The following is a 12706-nucleotide window of genomic DNA, read 5'->3' on the forward strand; positions in this document are numbered from 1 at the left end:
ATGGAGCAGATTTGTAAGGAAGCTACTTGGTCCTCCTTACATACTTTTGCAAAATTTTACAAATTTGATGTCTTTGCTTCGGTGGCAGCAGCTTTTGGGAGAAAAGTTTTGCAGGCTGTGGTGCTCTCAGTTAAGGGTCCGTCTCCTTTTGCCCTCCCAATTTTTTTTTTTTTCATTCAGTGTCCTCTAGAGCTTGGGTATTTGTTCCCACAAGTAATGTTCCCAGTAAGACGGAAAACATAAATGATGCTTACCTGATAATTTAATTTCCATCAGTGGGAGGAGAGTCCACGGCTCCCGCCCGTTTTCTCCGGTGGGCGGACCTAAATTTATTTTTGTCCTTCCGGCACCATTTATATCCTATTTCTCCTACTGCTCCTTGTTACCTTGGCAGAGTGACTGGGGGTTGAGGGAAGTGGGGGAGGTGTTTAAGCTTTTGGCTAGGGTGTTTTTGCCTCCTCTTGGTGGCCAGCTTCTTAATTCCCACAAGTAATGAATAAAGCCGTGGACTCTCCTCCCACAGATGGAAATTAAATTATCAGGTAAGCATAATTTGTTTTCTTCCCAGTATAGGGATGGTGAAACACTGGTACAGTGATCATGTTATTGCATGTAGTACAATCACCACATTTATAATACCTTGATTTTCTCTTCACATTTAGCTAAGATGCTTTCTGGTAGCCTTTAACCGGATCATTGTGTACTAGTAAATCTCTTAGATTTGGTGCCTTTTTGTATATCACTTGTGGTGCCTCCGTCTGAGTGAATGGTAGAGTCTTGTCTGATTTCACAATGTTCCAGTTGATATGTGTATGTGTGTGTATATATATACATATATATATATATATATATATATATATATATATATATATATATATATATATATATATATATATATATATATATATATATATATATATATATATATGTGTGTGTGTGTAATCTTATGGACTTCACTGCTTGATAACTTATGGACTTTCACCATCTGATGAAAGTAAACAAAATGAGTGTTCATCTGATAAATTTATTTTATGATAATGAGAAAACACTTTCCTTTTGTTCTGGTGGTGGCAGTACTTGTTTTGCACTTTTGCCCCACTTTATCTTTCCTCATCTATTTGGCTATATGTTTGGTTGAGTATCATGGGAAGTGGGAGGGATTTCAAGCTCTGATGTGTTGGAGTATGTTTTGCCGCCTCCTAGTGGTCAGATGGGGAATTCCCACACAGGTTGACTCGTGCTCTCACCATTGTGAAAATAGTTTATTCAGCATAAATTGTTTTTATCAGCAAGGGTTTGAACAAATTTTGTTGATATGCAATGATAAAATTCATAAAACGGAGTAAATGTTTGTATGCTTTTTGCTTTTTTATAGAAGCCATTCAGCTGATCATTACTTGCAAGAAGCCAAGAAACTGAAGCACAATGCAGATGCGTTGGTAAGTATGCCTCATTCATGTTACATAAAACGTTCTGTGCATTATGATTTTTATGTTATTTTTTTTCAATAAAAATAAAATTCTTTCAAATAAAAATAAAATTGTCTTTGAGCACGTGAGTTTTCTTAGGTTGTTGAGCAAGAGGAAAATGTGGTGGTATACCACACTGTGATTCGTGCAGGGACAATTTAATTTCTGATTTGAATGTTTTTGTTCAGGCTTGGGCACAAGTGTAATCTGTATAGAATTGGTCAGTGACCTTTTAAAAAAACAAGGGCATTCTGGAAATTTGTTGCTGTTTAAGTTTAATATGTCTCATCCAGACCTTGCACAGGTGTGCAATTTATTAGACACAGTAAAGTCAAAATTAAACTTTCATGTTTCAGGTAGAGCAGCCTTTCTCAGTTCCAGTCCCCAAGGATCCCTAAATGGCCAGCTTTTAAAGATTCTATTTTCTGAGGATAGGTGAGACAGTTATAAAAAGTGGGCAAATAAACAGCTTATTTCTCTTGTAAGGTGTATCCAGTCCACGGATCATCCATTACTTGTGGGATATTCTCCTTCCCAACAGGAAGCTGCAAGAGGATCACCCACAGCAGAGCTGTCTATATAGCTCCTCCTCTAACTGCCACTCCCAGTCATTCTCTTGCAGCTCTCGAGAAGAAATGAAGTAGCTTTTTATTTAGTTTATCTTCAATCAAAAGTTTGTTATTTTCAAATGGTACCGGAGTTGTACTATTTTAGCCTCAGGCAGAAAGTAGAAGAAGAGTCTGCCTGTGGTCTTTGATGATCTTAGCAGGTTGTAACTAAGATCCAATGCTGTTCTCACACATAACTGAAGAGAGAGGTAACTTCAGCTGGGGGAATGGCGTGCAGGGTCTCCTGCTATGAGGTATGTGCAGTTTAAATTTTTCTAGAGAAAGAATATGCTAGAAAATGATGTTAATACCGGATTTATTTAAGGTAAGCCTGATTACAGTGATTTAAGAACGACTTGTATCATGCTTGCTGTAAAAGGTAATATTCTTATTACTTTCTCACATTACTGAAAAATAAAACGTTTGCTGGAAGTGTTTAAACGTTTTTTAATGCATATTGGTGATAAAACTTTATTGGGGCCCAGTTTTTTTCCACATGGCTGGCTAGATTTTGCCTAGGGATAGTTTTGTTAGGCCCTGTCACTGTGAATACAGGGTGGGAGGGGCCTATTTTCGCGCCTAAATGCGCATTAGATTTTGCAGCTTGAGACATCCAGTTTCCCTGAAGGAGTCCCCTGAACACTTAGGACCTCTCTAAAGGGTTTTTGTGCCTTTCAAAGTCGTTATATGGGCAGGTAGGGCCACAGCAGAGTTTGTTGTGACTGTTGAAAAACGTTTATCGTTTTTTTGATCCGGTTTTGAAACTAAGGGGTTAATCATCCATTTGCAAGTGGGTGCAATGCTCTGTTAGTCTATTATACACACTGTAAAAAATTCGTAAGATTTACTGCTTTTTATCACTGTTTTTCAATTTCTGACAAAATTTGTTTCTCTTAAAGGCACAGTACCGTTTTTATTTTTTGCTTGTTTACATTTATCAAAGTGTTTTCCAAGCTTGCTGGTCTCATTGCTAGTCTGTTTAAACATGTCTGACATAGAGGAAACTCCTTGTTCATTATGTTTAGAAGCCATTGTGGAACCCCCTCTTAGAATGTGTACCAAATGTACTGATTTTACTTTGTTATAAAGATCATATTCTGTCTTTAAAAGATTTATCACCAGAGGAAACTGACAAGGGGGAAGTTATGCCGACTAACTCGCCCCACGTGTCAGAACCTTTGACTCCCGCTCAAGAGGCGCCAAGTACATCTAGCGCGCCCATGGCGTTTACTTTACAAGACATGGCGGCAGTTATGGATCATACCCTTACAGCAGTATTGTCCAAACTACCAGGGTTACAAGGAAAGCGAGACAGCTCTGGGGCTAGAAAAAATACAGAGCACTCTGACGCTTTAGTAGCTATGTCTGATATCCCTTCACAATATGCAGAAGCTGAGGCAGGAGAGCTTCTTTCTGTGGGTGATTTTTCTGACTCGGGGAAGATGCTTCAACCTGATTCTGATATGTCAACATTTAAATTTAAGCTGGAACACCTCCTCATGTTGCTCAGGGAGGTTTTAGCTACTCTGGATGACTGTGACACCATTATAGTGCCAGAGAAATTGTGTAGATTGGATAAATACTATGCAGTGCCTGTTTACACTGATGTTTTTCCAATACCTAAAAGGTTTTCAGAAATTATTACTAAGGAATGGGATAGACCAGGTGTGCCGTTCTCTCCCCCTCCTATTTTTAAGAAAATGTTTCCAATAGATGCCGCTACACGGGACTTATGGCAAACGGTCCCCAAGGTGGAGGGAGCAGTTTCTACCCTAGCTAAGCGTACAACTATCCCCGTCGAGGACAGTTGTGCTTTCCTAGATCCAATGGATAAAAAGTTAGAGGGTTACCTTAAGAAAATGTTTATTCTACAAGGTTTTATTCTCCAGCCTCTTGCATGCATTGCCCCGGTCACTGCTGCTGCGGCCTTTTGGTTTGAGTCTCTGGAAGAGGCCTTACAGGTAGAAACTCCATTGGATGATATACTTGACAAGCTTAAAGCGTTTAAGCTAGCCAATTCATTTGTTTCTGACGCCGTTGTTCATTTAACTAAACTAACGGCTAAGAACTCAGGTTTTGCTATTCAGGCGCGTAGGGCGCTATGGCTTAAATCCTGTTCAGCTGACGTTACTTCAAAGTCTAAGCTTCTCAATATTCCCTTCAAGGGGCAGACCCTATTCGGGCCTGGACTGAAGGAGATCATTTCTGATATTACTGGAGGAAAAGGTCATGCCCTTCCTCAGGATAGGTCTAACAAATTAAGGACCAAACAAACTAATTTTCGTGCCTTTCGAAACTTGAAGACGAGCGCGGCATCATCTTCCTCCAATACAAAACAAGAGGGAAATTTTGCCCAGTCCAAGCCGGTCTGGAGACCTAACCAGGCTTGGAACAAAGGTAAACAGGCCAAGAAGCCTGCTGCTGCCTCTAAGACAGCATGAAAGATTGGCCCCCAGGCTTGGGCAAGAGATGTCCAGGATCCCTGGGCGTAGGAAATTGTGTCCCAGGGATATCTTCTGGACTTCAAAGCTTCTTCCCCAAAAGGGAGATTTCACCTTTCACAATTATCTGCAGACCAGATAAAGAGAGAGGCATTCTTACATTGTGTTCAAGACCTCCTAGTTATGGGAGTAATTTACTCAGTTCCAAAGGAGGAACAGGGGCAAGGATTCTATTCAAATCTATTTGTGGTTCCCAAGAAAGAGGGAACCTTCAGACCAATCTTAGATCTCAAGATCCTAAACAAATGTCTCAGGGTCCCATCTTTCAAGATGGAGACTATTCGAACCATCCTACCTATGATCCAGGAGGGTCAATACATGACTACCGTGGACTTAAAGGATGCTTATCTTCACATTCCGATACACAAAGATCATCATCGGTTTCTCAGGTTCGCCTTCCTAGACAGGCATTACCAGTTTGTGGCTCTTCCCTTTGGTTTAGCTACGGCACCAAGAATCTTTACGAAGGTTCTGGGGTCACTTCTGGCGGTCCTAAGGCCGCGGGGCATAGCAGTAGCCCCTTACTTAGACGACATTCTGATACAGGCGTCGAATTTCCAAATTGCCAAGTCCCATAACGACATTGTTCCTGAGGTCTCATGGGTGGAAAGTGAACGAAAAGAAGAGTTCTCTATCCCCTCTCACAACAGTTTCCTTCCTGGGAACTCTGATAGATTCTGTAGAAATGAGGATTTACCTGACAGAGGCCAGGTTGTCAAAACTTCTAAATTCCTGCCGTGTTCTTTATTCTACTTCTCGCCCTTCGGTGGCTCAGTGTATGGAAGTAATCGGCTTAATGGTAGCAGCAATGGACATAGTGCCGTTTGCCCGCCTACATCTCAGACCGCTGCAACTCTGCATGCTCAGTCAGTGGAATGGGGATTACACAGATTTGTCCCCTCTACCAAATCTGGATCAAGAGACCAGGGATTCTCTTCTCTGGTGGCTATCTCAAGTCCATCTGTCCAAAGGTATGACCTTCCGCAGGCCAGATTGGACAATAGTAACAACAGATGCCAGCCTTCTGGGCTGAGGGGCAGTCTGGAACTCTCTGAAGGCTCAGGGGTCATGGACGCAGGAGTAGGCTCTCCTTCAGATAAACATTCTGGAGCTAAGAGCGATATTCAATGCTCTTCTGAGCTGTCAGGATTTGATCGCGGTCTGGAGGGTGTTCCTACGGTTGTCGGGACACCCCCCTGTAGCTATCTCCTCGGCTCGAACAGTTTCTAAGTTACCTGCTTTACAATTCGATTCTCCTTATCTCATTTTTCATTCCGATAAGGTAGTGTTACGTACCAAACCTGGTTTTCTACCTAAGGTGGTATCTAATAAAAATATCAATCAGGAGATTGTTGTACCGTCACTGTGTCCTAATCCTTCTTCAAAGAAGGAACGTCTTTTACACAATCTTGACGTGGTTCGTGCTTTAAAGTTTTATTTACAAGCTACTAAAGATTTTCGTCAAACATCTGCATTGTTTGTTGTCTACTCTGGACAGAGGAGAGGCCAAAAGGCTTCGGCAACTTCTCTTTCTTTTTGGCTAAGGAGTATAATACGCTTAGCTTATGAGACTGCTGGCCAGCAGCCTCCTGAAAGGATTACAGCTCATTCTACTAGAGCGGTAGCTTCCACATGGGCTTTTAAGAATGAGGCTTCTGTTGAACAGATTTGTAAGGCGGCGACTTGGTCTTCGCTTCATACTTTTTCAAAATTCTATAAATTCGATACTTTTGCTTCTTCGGAGGCTATTTTTGGGAGAAAGGTTTTGCAGGCAGTGGTGCCTTCCGTTTAAGCACCTGCCTTGTCCCTCCCTTTATCCGTGTCCTATAGCTTTGGTATTGGTATCCCACAAGTAATGGATGATCCGTGGACTGGATACACCTTACAAGAGAAAACACAATTTATGCTTTCCTGATAAATTTATTTCTCTTCTGGTGTATCCAGTCCACGGCCCGCCCTGTCATTTTAAGGCAGGTGTGTTTTATTTTTAAACTACAGTCACCACTGCACCCTATGGTTTCTCCTTTCTCTTGCTTGTCTTCGGTCGAATGACTGGGAGTGGCAGTTAGAGGAGGAGCTATATAGACAGCTCTGCTGTGGGTGATCCTCTTGCAGCTTCCTGTTGGGAAGGAGAATATCCCACAAGTAATGGATGATCCGTGGACTGGATACACCACAAGAGAAATAAATTTATCAGGTAAGCATAAATTTTGTTTTTAAATACTTAAAAATCTGGCCTGTTAGGGTTTCTTAATGACTGGAATTTGTGATAGAATATACCCTTTTAAAAAACTTTTATTTACTTCTTTTATTAAATTTTTGCTTTATTCTCTTCATTTGTTGAAAGGGCAGCAATGCACTACTATGAGCTAAATAGAGATACAAAGAGAATTAAGGAAATGTGAAGGATGTAAATTGAAAAGTTGTTTAAATTTCTGTGCTTTATCTGAATCATGAACATTTTAATTTTCACTTTTACCGTCTTTTTTCATTAATGAATGAGGGATTTATAACATATTGCATTTTGTAAATAGTCATCATCAAGCAAGTAATTTGTCCCCAGGAATGAGTTGTAAACAAAACTATTCTTCCTGCTTGTTTAAAAGCGAACTTATAGTAGTTTTCTGACATTTTCCTTTTTGCGTTTATTTTAATTTTTTTTTTTATATTTTTTTTATTATTTTTTTGTCTACTCCTAACTTATATATATATATATATTGCTCTTTGGGAATGTTCTATTATAGTTCTTAAAGGTGTAATATAAAATATGACAGACTGTGTGGTCATTACATATTTAAACTAACTTTTCTCATTCTCTTTTTTTTTTTTTTTTTTTTTTTTTTTTATACATATGTATAGTCTGACCGGTTTGAGAAAGCAGTGTATTACCTTGATGCTGTGGTTTCTTTCATCGAGTGTGGAAATGCATTAGAAAAGAGTGTACAAGAGTCAAAGTCACCATTTCCTATGTATTCTGAAACAGTGGAATTAATTAAGTATGCATTTTGGTTTTTAATTTTTTTTATTATTATTGCAGACCAAAGTGCTTTTGTTATTGTATTGTACAAGCAGACTTATTGTTATATTTTATTTATATATATATATATATATATATATATATATATATATATATATATATATATATATATATATATATATATATATATATATATATATATATATATACACACATATATACACATATATACAATTTTACCATTAGCCGCAATGTCTGTTGCAAACTGAGAAAGCACATGACAGGCTTCACTGGCCTAACCTTGTCGCACATCTTTCATTTGTTGTTGGTTTTCTTTCATGTAATTAGCAAGAGTCCATGAGCTAGTGACGTATGGGATATACATTCCTACCAGGAGGGGCAAAGTTTCCCAAACCTCAAAATGCCTACAAATACACCCCTCACCACACCCACAATTCAGTTTTACAAACTTTGCCTCTGATGGAGGTGGTGAAGTAAGTTTGTGCTAGATTCTACGTTGATATGCGCTCCGCAGCAAGTTGGAGCCCGGTTTTCCTCTCAGCGTGCAGTGAATGTCAGAGGGATGTGAGGAGAGTATTGCCTATTTGAATGCAGTGATCTCCTTCTACGGGGTCTATTTCATAGGTTCTCTGTTATCGGTCGTAGAGATTCATCTCTTACCTCCCTTTTCAGATCGACGATATACTCTTATATATACCATTACCTCTGCTGATTCTCGTTTCAGTACTGGTTTGGCTTTCTACAAACATGTAGATGAGTGTCCTGGGGTAAGTAAATCTTATTTTCTGTGACACTCTAAGCTATGGTTGGGCACTTTATTTATAAAGTTCTAAATATATGTATTCAAACATTTATTTGCCTTGACTCAGAATGTTCAACTTTCCTTATTTTCAGACAGTCAGTTTCATATTTGGGATAATGCATTTGATTTAATCATTTTTTCTTACCTTCAAAAATTTGACTCTTCCCTGTGGGCTGTTAGGCTCGCGGGGGCTGAAAATGCTTCATTTTATTGCGTCATTCTTGGCGCGGACTTTTTTGGCGCAAAAAATTCTTTTCCGTTTCCGGCGTCATACGTGTCGCCGGAAGTTGCGTCATTTTTTGACGTTATTTTGCGCCAAAAATGTCGGCGTTCCGGATGTGGCGTCATTTGGCGCCAAAAAGCATTTAGGCGCCAAATAATGTGGGCGTCTTATTGGCGCGAAAAATATGGGCGTCGCTTTTGTCTCCACATTATTTAAGTCTCATTTTTCATTGCTTCTGGTTGCTAGAAGCTTGTTCTTTGGCATTTTTTCCCATTCCTGAAACTGTCATTTAAGGAATTTGATCAATTTTGCTTTATATATATGTTGTTTTTTCTCTTACATATTGCAAGATGTCTCACGTTGCATCTGAGCCAGAAGATACTACAGGAAAATCGCTGTCTAGTGCTGGATCTACCAAAGCTAAGTGTATCTGCTGTAAACTTTTGGTAGCTATTCCTCCAGCTGTTGTTTGTATTGATTGTCATGACAAACTTGTTAAAGCAGATAATATTTCCTTTAGTAAAGTACCATTGCCTGTTGCAGTTCCTTCAACATCTAAGGTGCAGAATGTTCCTGATAATATAAGAGATTTTGTTTCTGAATCCATAAAGAAGGCTATGTCTGTTATTTCTCCTTCTAATAAACGTAAAAAATCTTTTAAAACTTCTCTCCCTACAGATGAATTTTTAAATGAACATCATCATTCTGATTCTGATGACTCTTCTGGTTCAGAGGATTCTGTCTCAGAGGTTGATGCTGATAAATCTTCATATTTATTTAAAATGGAATTTATTCGTTCTTTACTTAAAGAAGTACTAATTGCTTTAGAAATAGAGGATTCTGGTCCTCTTGATACTAATTCTAAACGTTTGGATAAGGTATTTAAAGCTCCTGTGGTTATTCCAGAAGTTTTTCCTGTTCCTAATGCTATTTCTGCAGTAATTTCCAAAGAATGGGATAAATTGGGTAATTCATTTACTCCTTCTAAACGCTTTAAGCGATTATATCCTGTGCCGTCTGACAGATTAGAATTTTGGGACAAAATTCCTAAAGTTGATGGGGCTATTTCTACCCTTGCTAAACGTACTACTATTCCTACGTCAGATGGTACTTCGTTTAAGGATCCTTTAGATAGGAAAATTGAATCCTTTCTAAGAAAAGCTTATCTGTGTTCAGGTAATCTTCTTAGACCTGCTATATCTTTGGCTGATGTTGCTGCAGCTTCAACTTTCTGGTTGGAAACTTTAGCGCAACAAGTAACACATCATGATTCTCATGATATTATTATTCTTCTACAGCATGCTAATAATTTTATCTGTGATGCCATTTCTCCAACATTGGTGTGTCCGGTCCACGGCGTCATCCATTACTTGTGGGATATTCTCCTCCCCTACAGGGAAAGGCAAGGAGAGCACACAGCAGAGCTGTCCATATAGCTCCCCCTCTAGCTCCGCCCCCCAGTCATTCTCCTTGCCGCTCTGAACAAGTAGCATCTCCTCGGGGATGGTGAGGAGTTTGTGGTGTTAGTTGTAGTTTTTTATATCTTCTATCAAGAGTTTGTTATTTTAAAATAGTGCTGGCTTGTACTATTTACTCTACAACAGAAAAGTGATGAAGATTTCTGTTAAGAGGAATATGATTTTAGCACAAGTAACTAGAATCCATTGCTGTTACCACACAGGACTGTTGAAACCAGAGAACTTCAGTTGGGGGTAACAGTTTGCAGACTCATCTGCTTCAGGTATGACTAGTCTCCTTCTAACAACACAGGCTAATGCTAGATGACAGTCATTTTTCCCCTCAGGGAAAATGGTAAGCCATTTTTCTTTCACCTCAGCAAAAAAGATAACGGGCTTCCCCTTTTTGATTTTTATGCTGGTAGACACTGTTAGGGGCAAAATCGATTGGTTTTTATTACAATATCATGGTATTTGAACTGTTTTATAAGCTCATATACACTTGGGAACGTTTTTTTATTGATCTGGCATGTTTTAGACACCTAAATCTAGTCAGGAAGGCCCCTTCACTCTAGTGTGCTGAGGGAGGAAGCCTCATTTTGGTGCTTCAGCTGTGCAGTTGATTTCAAGGCAGTGCATGCAGTTTTCATGTGAGAGGGTCCTGTGACTCAGAAAGTGACTCCAGAAGGCTTATTTCTGTGGATGATTGACCCCTAAGGAAGGTAAAATGCTGCAGCAATACTGTAGCAGGGATTGTAGTGTATAAAAACGGTTAAATCCAACAATTAGCTCTGGTTTGCTTGTTTTAAGAGCTAGAGTCTCCATATTTGCTGTGCAATACTTTCTAAGCATTAAGACACTGGGGTCCAAATTTCATAAAAATCGGATATTGCCTTCATAGTTTTTTGAACATTCAGAAATAAACTGTGTAATTTTATTATTTAAAGAGACAGTAACGTTTTTGTTTAAAATCGTTTTTATTGCATTGTTTGCCTGCCTAAATCTGTTTAACATGTCTATGCCATCAGATAACCTATGTTCTGTGTGTGTAGAGACAAATGTGTTCCCCCTTTGAGTGTTTGTGATAATTGTGCCATAGCGTCCAAACAAAATAAGGACAGCTCTGTTAGATTTCATAATGTTGCCCAAGATAATTTATCTAATGAAGGTAGTGAGGATAATTCTACATCCTCTCCTTCTGTGTCTACACCAGCTTTGCCCGCGCAGGCGACACCTAGCGCGCCAGTGCTTATTTCTATGCAACAATTAACAGCAGTAGTGGATAATTCTATAGCAAATCTTTTATCCAAACTGCCAGCATTTCAGAGAAAGCGTGATTGTTCAGTTTTAAATACAGATAAAAAAAGGATGAACAATCAGACGCTGACGATGCCTTATCTATTTTACTCTCACATCAATCGGAATTGGCTGTGAGGGAAGGGCTGTCTGAGGGTGAAATTTCAGACTCTGGAAAAATTTCTCAACAGGCAGATCCTGATATAGTAGCATTTAAATTTAAGCTAGAACATCTCCGCGCTTTGCTTAAGGAGGTATTAGCTACTCTGGATGACTGTGATTCTGTAGTAGTACCAGAGAAGTTGTGCAAATTGGACAAATTTTTTAGAGGTCCCAGTGCACGAAGACGCTTTTCCAATACCCAAGAGGGTAGCGAGCATAGTGGATAAGGAGTGGGAGAAGCCAGGTGTACCCTTTGCCCCACCTCCTATATTTAAGAAAATGTTTCCCATAGTAGACCCTAGAAGGGACACATGGCAGACGGTCCCGAAGGTTGAGGGAGCTGTTTCAACACTAGCAAAGCGCACAACTATTCCTATAGAGGACAGCTGCGCTTTCAAAGATCCTATGGATAAAAATTGGAAGGATTGCTTAAAAAGATTTTTGTTCAACAAGGGTTCATCCTTCAACCAGCTACGTGTGTTATTACTGTCACTTCAGCGGCGTCCTTTTGGTTCGAGGAACTAGAAAGGTCGCTCCAGAAAGAGACTTCCTATGAAGAAGTCATGGACAGAATTCACGCATTAAAGTTAGCTAATTCCTTTATATTGGATGCCGCTTTTCAAATAACGAAATTGGCGGCGAAAAACTCAGGTTTTGCTACAGTAGCGCGGAGGGCGCTTTGGCTAAAATCCTGGTCGGCAGATGTGTCGTCCAAGACTAAGTTACTTAATATTCTTTTCAAGGGTAAGACCCTTTTTGGGCCGGAATTGAAGGAAATTATTTCAGACATCACTGGGGGTAAGGGCCATGCCCTCCCACAGGATAGGCCTTTTAAGGCTAAGAACAAGTCTAATTTTCGTTCCTTTCACAATTTCAGGAACGGACTGGCTAATAACTCCACTGCCGCTAGACAAGAAGGTAACGCGGCCCAGCCCAAACCCGCTTGGAAGCCCATGCAAGGCTGGAACAAGGGTAAACCTGCTGCTGCTACCAAGACAGCATGAAGGGGTAGCCCCCGATCCGGGACCGGATCTGGTAGGGGGCAGACTATCTCTCTTCGCTCAGGCTTGGGCAAGAGATGTTCCGGATCCCTGGGTACTAGAGATAGTCTCCAAGGGATACCTACTAGAGTTCAAGGGACTTCCTCCAAAGGGAAGATTCCACCTGTCTCACTTGTCTTCAGACCAGAT

The 12706-nt window shown here is 39.9% G+C and overlaps 1 protein-coding gene across 2 annotated transcripts in view; it reads left to right on the top strand.

The window, feature by feature from the left end:
- AFF4 (ALF transcription elongation factor 4) overlaps nt 1–12706 on the top strand; it is a 433430-nt gene that overhangs the window by 359770 nt on the left and 60954 nt on the right. For both annotated transcript variants that reach the window (XM_053717172.1, XM_053717174.1), the window contains 2 exons: nt 1376–1439; nt 7438–7574. In XM_053717172.1, coding sequence (XP_053573147.1) covers nt 1376–1439; nt 7438–7574 — 201 coding nt within the window. The remainder of the gene's footprint in view (nt 1–1375; nt 1440–7437; nt 7575–12706) is intronic.

Source organism: Bombina bombina, chromosome 6 (genome assembly GCF_027579735.1).
Source record: "Bombina bombina isolate aBomBom1 chromosome 6, aBomBom1.pri, whole genome shotgun sequence".
Lineage (NCBI taxonomy): Eukaryota > Metazoa > Chordata > Amphibia > Anura > Bombinatoridae > Bombina > Bombina bombina.